We start from the raw sequence: 23,645 nt of genomic DNA on the forward strand, positions 1-23,645 counted from the left end.
CCCACAGGAAGGCTTCTATCTTCGACAGCGTGTATGTATTGATATATGCAGATCTAATTGTAGCCATCCACGGCTCCTTTTTTTGACCTTCTCTCTCCCAACATATATATTATTATACTAATTATATACAATTTACATTTTGTAATCTTTTAAAATACTATTTACACATAATATACAAATAAAAGGATTATTTCATTGACATATTATAGATCAAACTAACATTCAGGTAACGGACTAATATTATCTAGCTTTGCGGATAAAAAAAATAAAGCCAATAACCTCTAATCACAATTTCTGATTTAAATATCATAGATCAAACTGACTTTCAGTTAACGGACTCATATTAACCTAGTTTTGGGGATAATATAACAAATATCATCTTATATAATTTATGATCGACATATCATAGATCAAACTAACATTCAACTAATGAACTAATTATTAACCGAACTGATAGATTTTAAAACAAAAAAATTTTCATCCAAAAATAAATAAATTTAAAAATATTAAAAAGTAATAAATTTTTATTTGGAAGTTATACCTGTCTGACTTTCTCCATGTCGATTTCGGCTCTCCTCAACTTTTCCCAATTGAAATGTTTCATGCATTTTTTCTTGGATGCTCTACAAAACTGTCCCGTTTCCTCGAAAACGTCTTTCATTATAGGACATCCACAGACTTCGTACTCATCTACCTAATGAAGCATAATATTTTTAAACTAAGCATAATACTTTTAAACTATTTTACTTATTTAAACATAATATATTAGGAATTATCTCCGAGAACAATTTAATATTATACTTTAAAACGAAAGCCGAAATGAATTTAATAATAACACGAAGGTTATAAATGAATAAATACTTATATACAAATATCAATTCAAATCTACTCACGATAAAAAATGTAGGAATCCTCCCACTCCCTTTACCCTCTTGAAATTATTTATAAGAACAAATAATCAATAGTTTGATTTAAAAAAAATATTAATTAATTACATGGTTTTTTCGAGAAAATTTTATCTATAAAATAAAAGGCGAGTATAAAATACAAAGGACCCTATTACATATTATATCTTAAAAGGAAGGGTTTATCGAACCTTAGGCTCTTTGGTGTGCTCTGGACATAAAACTTTCAATCTTTTGCAATAGGTTTGTGATTCTGAATTATAAACATCGCAGAAGAGATCCATACCAACGTTCGTTTGATATATAGACCCATACGAGGTTTGGCTTTCAATCTATTTTCGAAAAAAAATATAATATGAAGATTAAAAAAATACTTTAAAAAACGATAATCTTATTTTATTTGTCATTAAAAACATTTACTTTCGAGCAAACTGTCTTTTTTAGGACGCTTAAAAGAATTATTAGCAACATTAACTATTTATTTTATTGTCTATTCAGGTGATATAATTAGTTGTATGATTTGAACCTTTAAAGATCTACTTAAGACCTTAAAAACACTGTCTAATCAATATAGCCTTGGTGATTCAGTTTCAACTTAAGAAATTGCCATTACAACAGCTGATTTTGTTAATTTTCTTTAGTCAATTTATAATCATGCAGGCTCCACTAACGGTGGGGTGAGAGAAGGATCGGTATGGTCGATGTTCTAGCTATTTTGAGGCAGAGAACAAGGCGACCCTGTTTCGTTTTAGTCAAACAAGAATCTAAATTCCACAAAAAATAAATGAAAAGGAGCATTCCAAGGCTGACATTCTTAGAAAGTAGCACAACCTGTTAATGTCTATTTCATGGTGCAAATGATAAAATCCATACCACAAATTGTGATGTCAGAAATAGGCCAACTGGTTCCAAAATCGCATTGTGTACTTAATGTTAAAAAAAACTATCCATGTTTCATGATGGTTTTACCTTTTTTGTGGATCCGATCGCAGTGTTTATTAATTGCTAATATTTTTTTTTATATTACTGGGGGTTAAATTGTCTTTATAGGGGGACCCCGATAATCTACCACTAAGAGGAGGCAAAAACCATTTATGAAAATTCACAGCGAATCATGATGAGGCAATGTTAACTATCTTATATAATACACTAAAAATGGCATTTACCTCTAGAAAGATGTCTGAACTATCAGTGGTAAATATATAAACAATTGTAAACCCCTAATAATAATAATAAAGGATTAGCAATCAATAAATTCCATTATCGAATTCAACCTAAAGGTGAAACCAGGGATGGGCAAACAGTGCGATTTGGAAACCAGTTAGGACTATTTATATCATCACAATTCGAGGCGTGAATCGAATGGTCGTATAAGGAATAGAGTATTTTTTTTAATATAGGAGGTTGTGTAACAAGTTAATAACATCTGATCTTAAAAAAATTTTCCCTCACTTTAGGTTTAGAAATTTGATTATGTTGCGTTATTTATAATTAAGGATATTTACTAAAATTATTATTACTTATGATTAATACTATCTTTACGAATTATTATACCCAAATAAAAAAATAAATTGTGTTTTAAACATTTGTACACTAAAATAGAAACTCAGTAGGATAATTACAAAGTAGACAAAATCCAAACCCCCAAGATTGCACGACTTTTAAAGAATGTAGCCCATGGAATACTTTGTTTTATTAATTTAATATCGACCAAGCCGGAGCCTCTTGCCCTCACCCCTTATGTAGTTCGATCTCTCCCCCACCCTACAGTTCGCGGAGCCCATTGGTGCAAAATAAAACATATAACTTGTCAGATTTGTCAGATTATTCTTCTCAAAAATTATTAAATTTTATTAAAATTCATTTTTTATCTCTCTAACCTTTAATCCTAACTTCAGTTATCAGTTTTAATTTTAAATATATTTCACCCAAATAAAACATTTTCTTAAGTTGAGCTATTACGAAATCTGTTAAGTACTTTACAATCCTCGCATACTGAAATATTAACTTATAATAAAAACGTTTACAAAAAATACCTCATTTTAATTTAAAATTTTCAAACCCTGGAATATAAGAAGAACATAAAAATTTGATTTGACTATTTTTTTTTGATTTGTAAAGGTAAATAATTTTTGCTTCTGGGTTAAAAAAAGAGTATTTATTTAAGATTTTAAGGCTCATAGATACCGAGCAAATAACCGATTTAACAAAAAAAATTAACCTTCGAAAAACATTTTTCCATATGCCTCGGGGCCGTCTTAGGGTTGATAGGATGACCGCAGGTAACACAAAAAATACTCGCATCTAACTCTTCCAATTCCGAATCTTGGTTCTAATAATATATAATTTGTATAAAATTAAAGAACAAAATTTCTGAGGATAGGATTTTAATCCTATTCCGATTATAAAAATTAGGCTTATATCCTTAAATCAAAGAGACTATTTGCATGTTTAAAATATTGGTTTTCAGAGATGTCGCAATACTACTTTTGTTAGCCAATAACCGATATCAGAGGGTATAGGCAGATATTGATAATATAGGTGAGTATGGTTAATTCTCAAGATACTCATAACAATATCAATGGTACCCAAATATTAAGATTCACTCTTTCTATTTTTTAATTCAAAAAGCTTTATTTATTCGCTTCTAAAAAATTTTTATACACCTATTTTAAAAAAACATCAAAATTAAAAAATATATCTTGACTTTCAAAATGTATTTCTTTTCTATGTAGTTACATTGAATTTGTTAAAGCGCTAGTTTTTTTCATTATATATATATCACTTTCTTTCTGTTCTCCTATAATAAAAAAATTTCTCATTTATAAAATTGGGAATCCATTAAGTATATCATCTTTCTCCTTATCTTAATTTTAAATTTATTCATTATTTTATTAAAAATTTTAAAACAACCAAACTATCCATAATATTTATTATATTGTATCTTGCCTTTTTTTAATAAAAAGCATTTTCCTCCCTCTCTTACACATTTTTAAGTTTAATATTTAAAAGCATACATTTTGTTCGGAATCTATAGTTAAGGCTTTGCTAGAACATATTATGGCTTCTAGCTTATCCTTTTGTTCGTTCAGCTGCTCCAATTTCTTTTGTGATTGAATTTGTTTAGCCCTCACTTTTTCCCATTGAGCTTTATTTTTAATGTCGGTTATGGATGGATTATTTTGCCACTGTTGAATACGCATGGGTAAAAATTCGAATATTCGTCTTAAAGTATTATAAGTATATAAATATATTTTTTTAAAGTTGTGAAGTTGCAATTAGTATTGTTCAGAAATAAATTTAAAACGAAATATTTATTTTTACAAAATACCTATATTTTATAAGGCATTTGGCACAAAATTAAGAAAACTTGACCAAGAATGGGTAGAGCAGATATTTTTTATGAAAATATATAAATACGTTTTTCAATAAATTCGCTTATTTACTTGATTTATAAAGTTTAAGGCTCAAGAGGAGTTCTGCCATACCTGCGTTAAATCAAGTGTGTTAGTTCCTTTTATGTAATTAATTACCTACTTGTTTTTTGAAATTTGCATTGCAAATCTGATACATTTCATTTTTACTTAAATTGTGGTCTTATTACTTAAATTCCTTGAAAGTTTTATTTACACGAAAATGATAGTGAAATTTATGGTTAGAGGTGATTGATATGAAGTTCATCATTATCTGCCCATTTAATCTATGATATTAAACTATATTTCTTATTTGTCACATATTGCCATTTTTCAATATTAATTGGGTCTAGACCCCAGTAGTCACTTTGATATTGAAAAAGGACATCATGGGATTAGATAGGCTAGAAATAGAAAGATATTAAACTATCTTGTCTAAATTTTAAAAAAATATGTCTTATAGAATAACCGATGTCTTTCTGATAAACCACAATAGATTAAAAATTGCTAAAATTTTTATAAGTATATCTCTGAGTTTTAAGTTCCTTCTGCCTATAAAATATATATATGTACAAAAAAAATCAATATTTCGCTCATAAATTTGCTTTTATTATTAGTTAGTAAATATAAAATATTTTCCAAATAAAAAATAATTCATAACTCCAAAAAAAACCAATAAATAATTATATGTATCCATATTCTTATTTAAAAGTCAAAATTTAAATTCCTCACTTGGTGGCTAAATTCAGACCACAATCATCGGAACAGTACTTAGAACCGGGTCTATTCGACTTTGTGCACTTGGGGCCGTGGCATTGCATGCTAGGATAATTATTAGGTGGCAGGATTTGGTCGTTTTTTAAATCAAGAGTTTCTTTAGAATCGTCGGCGATCATTGATCGATTATTAATATTAGCAGTTGTTCTATTTTCTTTGAAGTTTTTGCGTTTAGTAAACTTCTTTTGTTGTTTGTTGTTGATGTTTTGATTGCTATTATTTTGATTGACTAAGGGGTTCTCGCTATAGGAATGAGACTCGTGAGAATTATTATTGCCGTGGTGATGTGACTTCTTTTTAAAAAATATTTATATATATATCATTAGCCATAACATTTTTTGGTAGTAAACCCCCCACCCTCATCCCCTGCAGGGAAAACAAGGAGGGTATATGAAATGGTTTACTGAATTTTCAGAGTGGATATAAGAACTAGTTTTATTAATATATGATTGTATTTGTATTTTTTTAATTCTATTAATCCTGTTTATTTCTAGGTTCTTACAATGCTAAAAAAGAGTAAGATTAAGATTAATATAGCCAACATAACCTTTCCATAATCAAAATTTTTATTTAATCGGGCAGGGTATTTTTAACCTCTTTTCACATTTCCCAGGACGTTTTAGTAACAGGCTTTGCCTCTTGTGCGCATAGATAACTGAGGGCTGCCCAAAAAATCTGGATGGTTTTTCTCTTAATTATTTCCTGTCATTTATTTTAACCCAGTGTGATGGGCTTATTCTGAGAGAACCAAGCTTTTGTATATATATAACTATTATGTATATAAATCATAAGGCTAAGTGCTTAATATCAGGTATAATTTATCTAATTTTGAAACGACGATACTAATAAAAAAAAGGCGACCTCAATTTAAACACGGAATCCGTTATATATTTTTTTAAATTAAAAAGTATGCCAAATCGCAAACGCTTAATTCACTGTAATACTAATTATTTTTTCAAATATTCTTACGAATAAAAAATAAAAAGGATACTAAAAAATATTTACATTCTTCATGTTTGAAAATGTACCAATATACCCTAGACCAACTAATTTTATTCGTTAATCATTTTCTCAATTTCGCATAATTAAATACTTTTAATTTCATTTTAATTTATTGGATTACCTAAAGGTCAAAAATTTAAACTTGCAGGGGTTTGCCACATTTTTCCCATGGCTATAAAATTAAATAACGGGCGAGCAGGTTTGAAATATTTTAAGTGGTTGGTGATGGCTTATTTTTATTTAAAATTTATATTTTACAAATATGAGGGGATAAATTAAATATATCAAAGTTGGATGGCTTTAATTTTTTTTAAACCATGGAAAGGCGGACAAGCTAAATTTTTTAAAATAATGGGCGGGCGGTAAAAAAATTATGGAGGGGTTGGCGATTTCTTTTAAAATCACTGGAAGGCAAGTTCTTAGTCTAAACCACACTCATTGCAGATCTCTAAAATTTGAAGCCGATGATCTATAATTGACTCTCATAAAATAATTTAAAGTTAATAAAAAATATGTAAGATCTGGTTCAATGTAAAGTTTTAAAATCACTCTATTACCAAACTCATTATAGAATTTATGCAAAATCGCTCGATTTGAGCCGATTTTTAAAAACGACCAAATCAGTATTATACTAGAAAAATATTAGGCAATCCTGAATATATTGTTCATAGATGGCACAATTGACTGGATATCTATTATTTAAATCTCGAGACTAAGCAATATTTTTCTGGTTAAAATATTGAGTTAGCCGTAATCAGTTCAAATTGAGCGATTTTACTTCATTAAGTATAATCACAAAATTCTTAAAAGAATGTTAAGGCGTGAATTTAAAAAAAGATTTTAAACTATATTTGTAGTTTAAAGGAGTTAAAATAAATAACATATTGTTTTTTTAATTTATATATTTCGTAAATATCAATAAAAAATAATTGGTATGCCTAAATATTAATTGATAATTATTAATTACCGAAAATAAATTGGATTTCGTTTTTTTCTTGACCTCCTGTTTTAGACTTTTCGTGGGAATTTCCTAAGATTAGTAAATAGCGCAACAACAAAAACACTTCATAAATAATATATTTCATGAAAATTGCTAGATTTTGAAATTATTAGCTTATCCTTGCTTCTAGAAAAAATGTGTTGTTTTCCCAAATTAGATAATATTATCTTAATAAAAAAAATTACTAAATAAACACTCATTAATCTATCCAACATGATAACTATTTTTTTTTCAATTTGATCCAATAATATAAAGTTTTTAGGAGTTAATGATAGAAGTAGCCAAATCGTTAAAAATACCACCTGAGATCCAAATTTATCTTCTACAATAAAAAATTAGTTAGACATAAAAATAATCAATACAAATTATAAAAAAAGAAAAAATCAGTGATATCTCAAAAAGTACTCATAAAAATTAAATTAGTTCTTTTTTCGCGAATATTTGAATAGTCAATCAAAATACATAAGCTATTTTAAAACCCACCCTTTTTGAAAGTTTTAAGATCGCCCTAGAAATGTTAATAAATAAATTAGACAAGAGAAACGTGTCCTTGGAAGGAGTGCCATCCCGTATAGCCAGGCCTGAAATATACCGAAATTATTGGTAACTTTTTCATTGATCCACAAGTCTAACTGGAGTACTAGGACGCCACCTGGGAAGGTTTGATTAACTCTACTACAAGATCTTAAAAAATTGTGCAGTAAATGGAAAAATCGAAAACTAAGTTTTTGTAATCAGTTTGACATATATAATTCAAATGTTTCATGCAAACTGCTGTTTTTAAATAACTCATCTGGGTATTGAAATGCTCTGCTCCTTTTACAAAATGGAGACATTTATTCGAAATAATATCCTATGGTTACAATTTGATAGATTCTTATTTCTGGTGTCATTTTTTTATAAAATCGAGAATTTAATTCCAAGCCTTTTTACAATACGTAAAATAATTTTAGAATAATGATGATTGGTTTTGTTAATAATACTCCAATTTTTTACATTTCTTGAAGACTATTTCATAAAATACAGTTTTTTTACTACTGTTAAAAACTATTATACTTAGAAGCTAGTGAGTTCAATGAGCTTTTATAATGATTATGTCCGTGCATTAAATTAGTTTTTACAACATTTCAAAAAATGACACCAGAAATGAGAATTTATCAAGTTGAAACAGAAAATATTATTACCGGCGATATTTCCTTCTCACAAAAGAGCATAGAAATAAGCTAGATGGAAGAAACATATTATAAACAATAGTTCCAATGACTATCATTATTCTATAAAAAACAAGAATACAATTCCAAATAGAAAACTTAGTTTTCGACTTTTCATCTTGGTGCACTAATTTTTTTATAATCTTAACTGGTGTTGTTAAACGACTCGATTTGGGCTAATTTTTAAAAAAATCGAACTCAATATATTAGCCAGATAAATATTTCATAAGCCTCTAAATTTCACTAATAGTGTGCAAACCTTTGTGCCATATATGAGCAAAATCTTCAGGCTTGCGTAGTATTTTTTGGATATATATTGATTTAGCCGTTTTTGAAAATGGGCTCAAATCGCCGTTTAACAACATTTAAACTTAACAAATTATTTTAAAATTTCAGGAGCATTCTTACCAAACAATCTGCTTGGAAAAGAAATAACAAATTGCAAATCAATACTTTGTGAGCAAACGAACCCATAGACGGTCTCTTAGTAAAGGCGTATCCTCAGAATTCTTGGTCACATAATAAAGAACAAATAACCATAATCCGACTCATGTTCATGGTCATCCCAAACGTGGCAGGTCTTAACTGCTTTACTCAAGCTACATTGATGGGTTAAACTCTTCCAATGCTCAAATAATGGGAAGAAACACTTTTCGAATCTAAATGCTAAGACTCATGGAAATACTTAGTAGACTAATGAATGAATGAATAAGGCCTAAAATGAGGGTAATGATTATTATACAAACCTTGTTTTCTTTAAAAAATATTTTAAAAAGATTCAATCCTCCTTAATAACTAACTAATGGTGATCTAACTCAAGTCATATAATACTCGGAAGTTTGGATGGAAGAACTTGGAAGAATGAACATTCATTCTCAACTATTTATATCAGCAACATTACTTGGTCAAGGTGACAACTAAATTTTATATCCCAAATTCGTTAAATAATTTGATGGCTATTCTTATATATATAGAACTGATATAAAAATATGTACTTATATACACGTATTTAAAGCTAGCTCCGTACATTATATTTTCTGATCCTTCGAATGATAGTGATATATAACTAAGCCTTCAGAAAACCTCTTCTAAAAAATATACGGACTTATTTACTGCTATTAAATTTCCTTAAATTTTAGCTGTTAATGAATACAATTATTTAATTTCTCAATTTTTCATTGTCAGGTCAACACTATCTTGATTCAATGCCTTGCTGGCATCTAAAACATAACAACCTTCGGACTATAACTTTCAGAACCTTTCTCTGGCATATTTTATTTTTATTATCATTAATTAAAGTGTGCAATAATTGTTACTCACTGTCTTATTAATTAGAATAAAGTTAAAAATAAATTTTTTTAAATCAACTCTTTCAAAATCTGGATCTTGAGATGTATCATCTTCAGGACTTGACTGGCTTTTGACAATAACCTTTCGATCGGATAATGGAGACGATGAGTTCGAATATCGAGATGAATTTTTGATATCGGCTGAAGGGGATCGGATAGGCAAACTTTTATTTTTTGGAGCAATAATACTTTTATATGGTTAAATTACTCATTTGAAAAATTGGGAGGGATGCATCATTTCAGTATCAATATTATACAGTTCAGGGTTGAGCATTATATGCCAATATTTTTTATCAGCCTTTTTGAAAAAGTATTTTGAATATCTGTATCTAAAGAAACAATATTAAAATTGTTAGTATGTTTACTAAAATTTAAAAAGACACAAATACTTTCAATTCGTTGTTATGTAATTTATAAATAAGGATATTTAGAAAGATGCTTAATTTTTTTATCTGTGGTAAAACTTTAATTTTTGATATTAATATAAAAATACATTTTTTTTAAAAAAAAATACAATATATAAAATATCATTTCAAGTAGTGTTGCTAAACGGCTCGATGTGAGTCAGTTTTTAAAATGGCGAACTCAATATTTTAGCCAGAGAAATACTATGTCTCGAGATTTTCTTAATAAATGTGAAAACCTTTGTACCATCTATGAGCAAAATCTTCAGGCTTGCATAATATTTTTCTGGATAAAATATTGTTAGCGGTTTTTAAAAATCGGCTCAAATTATCAGAGTTGTTAAAGTATCTAGATACTTGTATCTATATAGATTTTTTAGAAAGATATCTATATCAGTATCTAGATATTTTTTTAGAGGTATTATATCTGTTTTTAGATACCTTTAAGATACATTTTATATACCCCTTTTTTTATTATAAATAAAAATATTTTGTAAAATTTATTTCATATGAGCTTATGAAATAAATAAATATATATTATATATTAATATTTATTAATACTATAATAAAGAATTATATATACATATAATATTAAAACCTCTATATAAAATATATATATAAATATTTATTAATTTAAATATTATGTCCGAGTTTATCAATAAACCATACAAATTTTCAGAGTTGTTAAAAGATACTTTTTAAATGGATCTAGATACAGATACATAGTCTCAAAAGTTATCTAGATACAGATACAGCGTCTAGAAAGTTATCAAGATACATTTTTATTATGCTCTTATAGGTTTGCATAAACCTAAATTAATATTATATTGTGAAAATTCATGAAATGAGGTAAAAAATTTATTGACGCGATATAACATTTATCAGAATATAACTAAAGTAATGATTAGATTTCAGTATATTTTCAAAATTTTGATCATTTAGGCATCCTCGTTTATCTGTAAAGACATTTTTAGCAATCTAAATAGTCTTTCCACAGGGGCGCTTGAAGGAATTGTAGTGTTATATTTAATAAATAACAATTTTATATCAGGGTATTCTTTAAAAATGCTAAAAACTCTACATTCATTTTTGAAAAAATTATTTAAAATTTGTTGATTATCAAAATTTAAATCATTATTAGAAATTATATCTGCTGTAGGGTACTGAAAAAAATCAGAAATTAAATTATTTGTTTTTTTTGCAGGTTATTTGCTTCCAGTCAGTTGATGACTTTGATAATTCACCAGCTAATCTTTGTATCAATTGTTTTCTTTTATTAAGATTTTCTTCCATTTGCAACCATGTCCAATCAAGTTTAAAAAAAGGGTGGAGCATGGTTGCTATAATATTATCATCTTCAAATAAGGTCACAATAAACCTAGAATTTTTAAATATTTTTAATTTATTATATTAATTTACCTATCCTCAATCCCTTTAAGTAAGGCATCTAAGAGTGGTAAACAGAATCTCAGGTTCATTTCTTTAAAAATCTTTAATTTGATAATAAGTTGTGAAATAGTTGCACAGTAATAAGCTGTGTACATATACTTATCTCCCTGCAAAATATCAAGGGAATTAGCTATTGGCTTCATTAGCTAATTTAAAATAATGCTATATATATAAATATTATTTATAACTTACTAAACAATATTCATGAATAAAATCACATTCATTAGGTAAAAACCTAGGTAGTTTTATTCCATCACATATCTTGTCCACTTTGTCAGATTTAGCTTTTATAATTTCTGACAGGCATTATAGGTGGAGTTCCATCTAGTTATATTAGGACATATAAAATAGCGACCAATATATTCCTTAATAATCTCAGATGAAATAGGAGACTTATTTTGCCTATTCCATATATTTGGCATTTATGTAGTGTTGTTTACTTATTTAATTAAAATTAGTTTTACCCTCTGATATTGTTTACACTGCATGGCTCTATTGGCATCCACAGTGGCTATAAGCAATGTGTGACTGGCACAACATTGGTGATGGGTAAACTAAATGATTCTGATAATTCAGAATCCTGTGCAGTATTATAAAGATTTGATATAGAAATTGGCACAACTGCTTCATCTTCCAAATCATCAATTGATTCACTTGTATTATTTTCAATTGGCTTGAAAACTCTTTAATAAATTAAGTAATCAATCATATATTATGTTTATAAAATAAACCTAAAACATTTTATAAAATTTTTGGCATTATCTGTAATGGTCTTAGAAATTTTATTTTGAATGCAATAATCCTTAGCTATATCTTGTAAATTTTTTGCTATTTTATCATATGTATGACTACCAGTCATTCTTTTACAAGACAACGCTATATTTTTTTTTTCCAAACTTATTGGATTTATATAGTGAGCGGTTACTCTTATGTATGAACTAAAAATTAAAATTTCTTAAAATTGCTGAAATAATTTATTCTTAATTAATTATTATACAAATTTAAATGTTAGCTATACCGGCGATAGGCACTCCAACAATCTGCTGTTGTGCATATTAATGATGGTTCTATAAGACTTTTAATTATTCCTTTCTTTTCATTTTCCCATCTTTGGGAAATTCTACCAACAACTGTCTGTCGGCAAATTATATTTTTGTGTGGAGCCAAAGTTTTGATCATTTTTTTAAAAGAAGGATTTTCAACAATTGAAAATGGCTGCATGCCATCTATAATACAAGCAATAATTAAATCATCTAAAGTGCCTTGAGTTAAAGTCAAAGGTCTTTTAGCAAAAATATTATTGGAGAATGAGCCTTGCCCAATATTTTCTTTGGTAGTTTTATTTTCCTTTCCCTTTTTTATTTTTGTTAACAAGGTTGGATGTTTTCTCTTAAAATTTAAATTAGAATTTTAAATATATAATATCTATACCCTTATGTGCTTCACGATATTGCACGTTGAAGTCATACTGACGGATATTTTTGTATCAATTAATAGAGCATATTTTAAAATAATATCTCAAAACAAAGAAAACAATTCTCTGATGGTAAAATGTTTGCCGTGTCTACCTAGAGAATATTATAATATCTTAAAACAAAGAAAACAATTCTCTGATGGTAAAATGTTTGCCGTGTCTACCTAAAAATACAAAAATATCCGTCAGTATGACTTCAACGTGCAATATCGTGAAGCACATAAGGGTATAGATATTATATATTTAAAATTCTAATTTAAATTTTAAGAGAAAACATCCAACCTTGTTAACAAAAATAAAAAAGGGGAAGGAAAATAAAACTACCAAAGAAAATATTGGACAAGGCTCATCCTCCAATAATATTTTTGCTAAAAGACCTTTGACTTTAACTCAAGGCACTTTAGATGATTTAATTATTGCTTTTATTATAGATGGCATGCAGCCATTTTCAATTGTTGAAAATCCTTCTTTTAAAAAAATGATCAACACTTTGGCTCCACACAAAAATATAATTTGCCGACAGACAGTTGTTGGTAGAATTTCCGAAAGATGGTAAAATGAAAAGAAAGAAATAATTAAAAGTCTTATAGAACCATCATTAATATGCACAACAGCAGATTGTTGGAGGGCCTATCGCCGGTATAGCTAACATTTAAATTTGTATAATAATTAATTAAGAATAAATTATTTCAGCAATATTAAGAAATTTTAATTTTTAGTTCATACATAGGAGTAACCGCTCACTATATAAATCCAATAAGTTTGGAAAGAAAAAATATAGTGTTGGCTTGTAAAAGAATGACTGGTAGTCATACATATGATAAAATAGCAAAAAATTTACAAGATATAGCTAAGGATTATTGCATTCAAAATAAAATTTCAAAGACCATTACAGATAATGCCAAAAATTTTATAAAATGTTTTAGGTTTATTTTATTATAAATAAATATAAACATAATATATGATTGATTACTTAATTTATTAAAGAGTTTTCCAGCCAATTGAAAATATTACAAGTCAATCAATTGATGATTTGGAAGATGAAGCAGTTGTGACAATTTCTATATCAAATCTTTATAATACTTCAGAGGTTCTGAATTATCAGAATCATTTAGTTAACCTCATCACCAATGTTGTGCCAGTCACACATTGAATCTTATAGCCACTGTGGATGCCAATAGAGCCATGCAGTGTAAACAATAACAGAGGGTAAAACTAATTTTAATTAAATAAGTAATATTTTCTTCATTAGATATATAGCACAACACTACATAAATGCCAAAATATATGGAATAGGCAAAATAAGTCTCCTATTTCATCTGAGATTATTAAGGAATATATTGGTCGTTATTTTATATGTCCTAATATAACAAGATGGAACTCCACCTATAATGCCTTACAATTAATGTCAGAAATTATAAAAGCTAAATCTGACAAAGTGGACAAGATATGTGATGGAATAAAACTACCTAGGTTTTTACCTAATGAATGTGATTTTATTCATGAATATTGTTTAGTAAGTTATAAATAATATTTATATATATAGCATTATTTTAAATTAGCTAATGAAGCCAATAGCTAATTCCCTTGATATTTTGCAGGGAGATAAGTATATGTACACAGCTTATTACTGTGCAACTATTTCACAACTTATTATCAAATTAAAGAATTTTAAAGAAATGAACCTGAGATTCTGTTTACCACTCTTAGATGCCTTACTTAAAGGGATTGAGGATAGGTAAATTAATATAATAAATTAAAAATATTTAATAATTCTAGGTTTATTGTGACCTTATTTGAAGATGATAATATTATAGCAACCATGCTCCACCCTTTTTTAAACTTGATTGGACATGGTTGCAAATGGAAGAAAATCTTAATAAAAAAAACAATTGATACAAAGATTAGCTGGTGAATTATCAAAGTCATCAACTGACTGCAAGCAAATAACCTGCCAAAAAAAACAAATAATTTAATTTCAGATTTTTTTCAGTACCCTACAGCAGATATAATTTCTAATAATGATTTAAATTTTGATAATCAACAAATTTTAAATAATCTTTTCAAAAATGAATGTAGAGATTTTAGCATTTTTAAAGAATACTCTGATATAAAATTGTTATTTATTAAATATAACACTACAATTCCTTCAAGCGCCCCTGTGGAAAGATTATTTAGTGTTGCTAAAAATGTCTTTACAGATAAACGAGGATGCCTAAATAATCAAAATTTTGAAAATATTTTATTACTGAAATCTAATAATTATTTATAATTATTTAACCATATATTATATTAAAATCATTATTTTAGTTATATTCTGATAAATGTTATATCGCGTCAATAAATTTTTTAGCTCATTTCATGAATTTTCACAATATAATATTAATTTAGGTTTATGCAAACCTATAAGAGCATAATAAAAAATGTATCTGTATACAGATACATTTAAAAATTGTATCTGTATCTTGAAAACTTTTTAGACGCTGTATCTGTATCTAGATAACTTTTGAGACTATGTATCTGTATCTAGATTCGTTTAAAAAGTATCTTTTAACAACTCTGAAAATTTGTATGGTTTATTGATAAACTCGGACATAATATTTAAATTAATGAATATTTACATATATTTTTTATATATAAGTTTTAATATTTTATGTATATATAATTCTTTATTATAGTATTAATAAATATATATATATATAATATATATATATATATATATATTTATTTATTTCATAAGCTCATATGAAATAAAATAAAATTTACAGTCAAATATTTTTATTTATAATAAAAAAAGGGGTATATAAAATGTATCATAAAAAGTATCTAAAACAGATACAGATACCTCTAAAAAATATCTAGATACAGATACCTTTCTAAAAAATCTATCTAGATACAGATACTAAATTTTTATATCTAGATACTTTAACAACTCTGCATATTTCAAAGATAGAAGGTATATAAAAATTAGCTTAAATAATAACATCGGTTATGTATAATATCAAAAATATTTTATCGGATCAATGAAATTTTTGTAGATAGGCAGAGCTTTAATTAATACCTAATACTCACATTTCGAAACTTCCTGAGCAAAATTTAAAGACACAACATAATAAATAAATAAAATGTTAAGACATTAAAAATAAGAAAGATCGGATTTTAAAAAATTCCTAGATAATATTTGATACTGACCTTGGACGATTTACTGCCTAACACATTACAATTACTTTATTTCTTTAAACCATCCAATTATTGAAATAAAAAAAATAGTAAACGGCGAAACTTGTTGGAATTGTGTTCGTCCCTTTCGTAGAATGTTTCGGAACTGACAGTTTTAAAGGCGTGACTGTCATTTTTGTCATTTTCAGACTCGATTAAATTTGATGCACGGAGGCTAGAATTGTTCAGATTAGCGGTTTGATTATTATTATTGTTGTGAATGATGGAGGCATTCTCTAGAACGGGGTCGATTATTATTTCCTCTTCTAAAACTTCGGAACACGTGGACGTTACGTTGATTTTATTGTCTCGAAGAGAGATGGTCTGAAAGTTGGTGGAGGAATTTGAGACTTAAAATTTATATCAGAGATTATATATAATTCCAAAATTTGTGAAATCATTTAACCCTAGTGGCGGCATCAAGCTTAATTATTTAGGTGAGCTCAAAAAAAACGCTTTGCTCAAATCACAGTAATGCGAAAAACGAACTTTTATCATTTTCTATATTAAGATGAGCTGGAACCGAAGGCAAAATATCAAAAGATTGGACATTCCGTCTCAATTATATAAAAAATGGATGCTAGTAATTTAATTTTAAGGGTAGCTATTTTAAAACCCTTGATGCCACAGAGAAAAATATAAAAAAAATGTAACTTGATTTTAAAAGATTGTTGTGAGAAAACTTTTGCAAATCGAACGTTTTGTATTTTCTTTTAATGGAATGTAAATCCTGTAAAATATGATCATTTTAATGTTTTATATTTTTTTTAAAAAAAATATTATTATTGAGACCCTCCAAAATGTGACTATCACTACAATGACGACTACACCTCCTTATCTTGACCATTGCTCCTCCCCTGTCAAAATCGTATTTAAAATGTTGACCTCCTCACCAAATATGCTAAAAACGCCATCGCATGATGGGTCATCTTAGAAATATTTCCCCCTTATTATTTCAATTTCAACATAAACAGGTAATTTAAAATGGTGTCCACACAAAATCGTAAATGATATGGATTTTTTTTAAAAAAAATACATATTTGGGTTCTAAAAATAAAAATTTATGTAAGCGAGTTGACAAATCACAATAATGGATAATTTACAAGATTCATTCGTTTCTCATATTTTTGACTTCCTTTATGAAACTTTTTAAAAATCCGAATGGGGCTTTTAAAATAAAAATTTTTAAACCGGGTGAGGAATGGGGGTGGGCCTAAAAAATGGTAACTTCTACATATGATAACTAAATTGTCAGAAAATTAATAAAAAAAAACTTCTTTAGATGTTCGTTTGATATTTGTGCATCGTCTTTCCCGACAGCGTCGCAACTTGTTAGGGCCTCCATTTTTTAGCATATCCTTTCAATTATTTGTAATAAAATATAGATACTAGAAAACAACTTTTTATAAAATAAGTTTAATAAGTATATATATATATATACATGATTGCACCGATATTAATAAAAGGTGCATTGGATATAGTGCTGATATTAGCATCTGGAAGAATTAGGTATTAGCTAATTTTTATTCAATTTTAAATTGTTTTTTAAATATATTTACTAGAGTTCGCCGGCTGAGTATTATAATGTTCTATGTTTACATTTTTTTTATAAATAATTAATTCTTCAACTAGTGTATTCTTCTAAATTAATAATAAATTAATATAATCCTTTATTTAAAAATGGATATAGAATATTATTACTCAGCCGAGTTGTTAAAGCTCCTTTAATAAAAATGAGTTAGCTCTCCCCACAAGCCAAAACCGAGATCCATAAAATGCCAAAAAAATATATAAGCAGAGCATGTAGTCCTAAATAATATTAATGTCGTATTTCCTTCCAATTCGTCCATTTGTTTTGCACGAATAGAAAAATCACAATTACAAAATAAATTTTTTTAAAAAATAGGGAAAGTTTATATAAAATCAGGAGGTAGCATATATTTCATATTCATTTTTTGCATTAAAAACTAATATTCGATTCGAAAATTAACGAATATATAAGAGTAGGCAAGATATTGAAGATAAAAATTAAGAAGGTAGATGATTCTAGGGAACCCAAAAATAAGTTATAATTGGCGAGAGAAGAAGCAGCCCGATTATACGAAGAGATTGTAAACGAAGTAAGAATGTAAACTAAAGAACGTACAGAAGAGACGAATGCCAAGGATCAAGAGGACCATAAAGACGTTTCCAGCAAAAGCAGTGAACAATAATTTGTTACTTGCGAAATGCTGAGGAACAATCTGGGAGATAATCCAGCCACGAGCCCGAGGCCGTATGAACATTCCTTCAAAGGGAAGGAGTGTTATAAGTTGAAATTATAACTTGTGTATAAATTGCAAATATTTGATGGATGAAAAGTTTTTTTATATAAAATTAAAATTTGAATAGATATTGTCTGTTAAATTAATATTTTGATAAAAAAATCATTTTAGTTGCAGTAGACATGTAAATTAACATTTTTATGTTGATGTAAAATTATTATAATTTAAAAAATTTTATGTTTATTAATATGTAAATAGGTTTTTTTTATTGATTCGAATATTGTAGTTCACTATTTTTTTTATATAATTTAACTTCTAAATTAATTTATATTTGAGAAATTTATTAATAAAGTTTGAATTTTAATATTAACTATTTTAATTAAATTTGATCCGTCTACAGGTGATTTTTAACAATAATTAATTTTTTTAAAAAATTAGAGCCCCCGGTAATAAAATATTTTATATTTCCTGGCACTTTTGTTTTGAGTTATTGATTTTATTTTAATTGAGATAATAACTTTTGTTTAAAATTTTCCCAAAACTAATTAAAAACAATTAATAAAATTGCAAGACTATGCTAATCAGATGGAGATGAAATAATAATACATCTCGTGGTGTGTATATTTTTATAAGCAGAAAATATGACTAAAAAATCGCGTGTCTCGATAGGAAGAAACGTTTTAGAAAAACATCTTTGACGGGAGGAATAGTTTTTTAAAAATCGAATACTAATTGATTAGGAATATTTCATTTCGATTTTCTCGTTCAGGCTTCCCAGCTAATAAACTTAATTATATATTTATTGAATTAAATTTACACTCTAAGTATATAATAGGAGAAAAATATTTTCTAATTATAAGTTACGGTATTAGATGAAGCTATGAAAAAATTAGGTACAGAAAATCTCTAATTAATATCATTCAAAGTTTTTAAACTTATAATAATTTATATTGGATATGTGGGATATCTTTTTTTAAATTCTAATTTGGACTATCTCCAATACCTTTTTTAAAAAAATACGAAAAATTTTAAAACATTTATTGAATAAATTGTTTCATAAGACTGCGTCCAAAATATCGAAAAATTATTCATAATCTTTTTAAAATTTATCGAAAAAAAGAGATAAGCTTTTTCGTTAATATAAAAATAAAAACATGTCCAAAATATAATTTCTAAATTTTTTTTAAAGATTTAACATACGATTTCATTAAAATTTTAAAATTTCTTTTAAAGTTTTAAAACTTTTCACATTATTTTTTTAAAAAAAAATTAGGAGATAGCATAAATTAGAATTTTAAAAATATATTTTACATATCCAATAGATTATAATAATAATTAATATCTGGCTCGATAATCTATCACTCTATTACATTTATTTATAAATCATATTATTTTTTTTAATTTTTAAATATTCATCATCTAAAACACAAACCTTAGTCATATAAATTTAATAATATTTATTTATTAATAAATGAGATAGTTTCGAATAAATAAACATTGACCAACTAGTATTGTTAAAGGGCTCAATTTTTAAAAATGGCTAATTAATATTTTAACCAAAAAATATTACGCAAGCCTGGATATTTTGCTAATGATAGCAGATAGGGTTTGGATATCTTATTAACAAAATCTTTATTTTGGCTACAATCTTAATTTAAAATCGGCTAAATCGATCAGTTTAACAAAGTTACAATTTATTTTTTTATAAAAATAATTTTATAAATTTAAAATACAGATTTCAGAAAATTGATTTATTATAATGTAAAATTAAAATGAATCCTCTTGTGCACATTATAGAGGATTTGGATGTAATTTCAACAACCATTTTTGGAAACTCTAATATTCCAATTTTTATTTAAAGTCATTTTCACCGATTAGTAACACAAGAGTTACTTAAGAAAATATGATCTTAATTGACAATTTTTCCCCTTTTGAGGCAAAATGGTCATGGCATCCTTCTGGGATCCAAATATAATAGCATATGTGCCCCCCCCGTAGCTCATTCTTATCCGAGTTTATGTGTAAAAAAATTCCAAAAATTTCATAGATTTTTTTAAGCAATGTTCTATCAAAATGATGAACTGCAAAATATTATGACATGTAATATTATTCTCTTTTTGAATCTGACCCCATTTCTTCTAAGAGTTTAATCGGATTAGCGGAATCAGAAGTCATTTAGGGCTCTTATATATTTCTTTCTTTCATATATATATCGAGACAATCATGCAGACATCCCAAATTCACATATAAGCTGCTTTGCAAACCCTTATATCTGACATATATTTTAAATTGTTTCCTTGCATGAGTTATTCAGGAATATCGCTATCATATACCATATGCTCTTATTCTAAATAACAAGAGAAATGTGTTTTTAAAAATTAATTAGTAATATGATAAATAGCAATGTTGTTATAATAAGACTAGTTACATTTTTGCAAAAATAAGTGAGAAAAGCAATATGAGTAATGTTTAGATATGTTAAAAATTTATATATATGATTCATTATCTCTATATTTACATCAAGTGCTCCTGTAGAAAATTTGTTGAGACTAGGGAAGCATATTCTTGGAAAAAAAACTAGCATATTTTTGAGAAAAAAACTAGCATATTTTTGAGAAAAAAACTAGCATATTTTTGAGAAAAAAACTAGCAGAAATAAATAGATTATAATTCTGAGTTATATGAAAGTTTATAAGTTTCCTTTTTATACTCATACAACTAGATACTAATAAATAGCAATTAACATAATTTTTGTAATCTCTCCTGAATATTTTTCAAAATATGAGATACAAGAGTTTACAGTGCAGTAGATGATATAAATTTTATTAATAGTAATAATATTAGGTACATTTTTAAGAACAAAATTATGCTTTGCTTATATATTTTTTTAAACACAGTATATTTTTTTAATCATTTTTCATTTTTAACGTTTTTAGTTTTATATATTTATAAACAAATAATAAACCATTAAGTAATAAAAAAAATATATACAAGAATTGTAAAATATTAACATAAACCAGAGGTCTGCAGGCCTGGCATTAAGCCCAGCTTGGGTATATTGGCCAGGCCAAAAAAATGAAAAAAAATATATATACTCAAGCCATACCTATAAAGTATTATTTTTATATTATTTATAGATGAGTATTATATATTTATGTGAATGATTGTAATTTTATATATCTATATCAATGATCAAAATTTTAGTTAAAAAATCTTGTATTATTTGTACTTTTTAATTTTTTACAAGAAACATTTTATAAATTCTTCTATAATTTTTGTAATAAATTAATAATTAATTTCATCTGAAATAAACAACTTTTTAATTAATTAATTTTAATTCAGTACACATCAACATATACCATTTTAAATTATAAAACATTTAAATTTTGTTGAAAAAAAATCAATATTTTTAAAAATTATAATTATATTTTATGTATATATAAGATATTAAATATAATAAAATATTGTATGATTCAATTCTCTGAGTTTTAACGATTGTTTAATTTTGGATTTATGCACATATCACAAGATTATAATAAAAATGCCACTTGTAATTGTATATCTATATACATATTTAGACTATATATGTGTACCTAGATATCTTTGAAAAGTATCTTTTAATAACTGAGATATATATAAATCTTATAATAAGATATTTCGAATTTTTTGTTACTTTGCAGACATCACATTTCCCACAATCAGTAGAACAAAGACATGCTCTGCATTGACCACATTTATGTAAGGTTTTTGGATTTCTATATTTCTTTTTCATAAATATAGAGCATTTATATAAGCTATATTTAACTAAATAACCCTGCATTAGCAGTTAGGACAAATTAGGCATATGCAGGGTTAAGGATATAAATAATATAAGATGATATTTATCAATCTGATGACAATTAAAAATGATGATATATAAATAACTATAAAACCTCAATAATATTCTTTTCTTTTTCATTATCCTTTTTCTTTTCAATTTTCTTCTTGCTATATATAATAGTAAGAGTAGGGTGGCTTTCTAAATTAATATAATTACAAAAATGCTAATTTATTTTACCTAAACAAGCCCTGCAATAAAACTGTTCAATCTCGTTAGCCTCACTCTGGGTTATATTTATACAGTCTCCATGGTACCATTCATTGCACTTATCACAACAGCTTTAAATTAAATTAGTGATAAATAAATATAAAAGATATATAATTTACATCATAAAACGACTAGAGTCACTAGATCTACATATACAATAGATTTCTTCCTGATTTTCTTTATCCTTATGGTGTCGCTTTTTCATATTTTTTATGAACGTAATGAAAATAATAGTTTTATGCTAAATCCCAACTTTTTGGTAATAAAAGATTTTCTTCATCCTTCGTTCTATAAGGTCTTACAGAGGCTTAGCCAGGATTTTTCTAAGAGATAATTAATAAATTTATGATGGGACTCGCCCACAGATTTTTTAGAAGGCTTTCTGCCCGCTTTTGCCCTGCCTTCGGTCTAGTTTCTTTAGCCAGATAGCTAGAATATTTTATAGAATAGGAGGTTAATTTTAATAAAAACAACTTATTATCATTATTAAAATGTAGGAAATTGGTTAGCAAAATGTGTTATCAAAAAACAAAAAATAGACTAAATGAAAATATACTCTATAGTTTTAGTTTATATAATTAATAACTTTTACATTCTTACTTTCAAAAATAATTGTTTGAGATATATGCATATATTTTTGAGGAAGAGGAGGTAGGGAGGTAGCTAAAGAGGATATTTTTCATTAGTCTAAAATGATATTCACAAAATATAACATTTCTGAAGGGGGAGGGGAATTTTATACCCTCACCCTTCACCCTTTCCCAGGGCACGCCTACCGGTTATGAGCTCTTATAACCCTTTGTGTTGTTAAATGAAAAATGCTACGCTAGATTTTTTTAATGCCCATCAAACTGAATAATATTAAAGGTGTTAAATAAAAATGAGAAGAATTGTCCACCAATTTTAGGAATATCTAGTTATTAACCTATTATTTAATATATCAACCCTATTCCTTATCTGGCGGCCTTTTTAAATTTAAAAAAGACAATTCTAATAGTGAATAAGTTATTTTAAAAAATAAAATATATTAAAAATGGTTTCAATAATCAATACATACATGCTAGTATCAATATCAGTGATTTCAAATAATG

The 23,645-nt window shown here is 26.6% G+C and overlaps 1 protein-coding gene across 2 annotated transcripts in view; it reads right to left on the reverse strand.

Moving 5' to 3' along the window:
- The window catches only part of LOC135922877 (CXXC-type zinc finger protein 1-like), a 28,291-nt gene extending 5,489 nt beyond the window's left edge, over window positions 1–22,802 (reverse strand). Inside the window, exons 1-14 of one of the 2 annotated variants that reach the window (XM_065457381.1) lie at window positions 22,674–22,802; window positions 22,525–22,625; window positions 22,400–22,485; window positions 22,141–22,230; window positions 17,478–17,561; window positions 16,858–16,933; window positions 16,268–16,553; window positions 9,677–9,821; window positions 7,065–7,127; window positions 5,051–5,385; window positions 3,923–4,130; window positions 3,127–3,237; window positions 1,097–1,237; window positions 542–694 (exon numbers count right to left, since the gene is read on the reverse strand). In XM_065457381.1, the coding sequence (XP_065313453.1) occupies window positions 542–694; window positions 1,097–1,237; window positions 3,127–3,237; window positions 3,923–4,130; window positions 5,051–5,385; window positions 7,065–7,127; window positions 9,677–9,821; window positions 16,268–16,553; window positions 16,858–16,933; window positions 17,478–17,561; window positions 22,141–22,230; window positions 22,400–22,485; window positions 22,525–22,625; window positions 22,674–22,759 (1,965 nt within the window). In that variant the 5' untranslated portion in view covers window positions 22,760–22,802. Of the gene's footprint in view, window positions 1–541; window positions 695–1,096; window positions 1,238–3,126; window positions 3,238–3,922; window positions 4,131–5,050; window positions 5,389–7,064; window positions 7,128–9,676; window positions 9,822–16,267; window positions 16,554–16,857; window positions 16,934–17,477; window positions 17,562–22,140; window positions 22,231–22,399; window positions 22,486–22,524; window positions 22,626–22,673 lie in introns of both variants that reach the window. The other variant, XM_065457380.1, reaches the window with a different exon arrangement.
- Between the last annotated feature and the right edge of the window lie 843 nt (window positions 22,803–23,645).

Source organism: Gordionus sp. m RMFG-2023, chromosome 1 (assembly GCF_954871325.1).
Source record: "Gordionus sp. m RMFG-2023 chromosome 1, tfGorSpeb1-WG-v2, whole genome shotgun sequence".
In the NCBI taxonomy this organism is placed as follows: domain Eukaryota; kingdom Metazoa; phylum Nematomorpha; class Gordioida; order Chordodea; family Parachordodidae; genus Gordionus; species Gordionus sp. m RMFG-2023.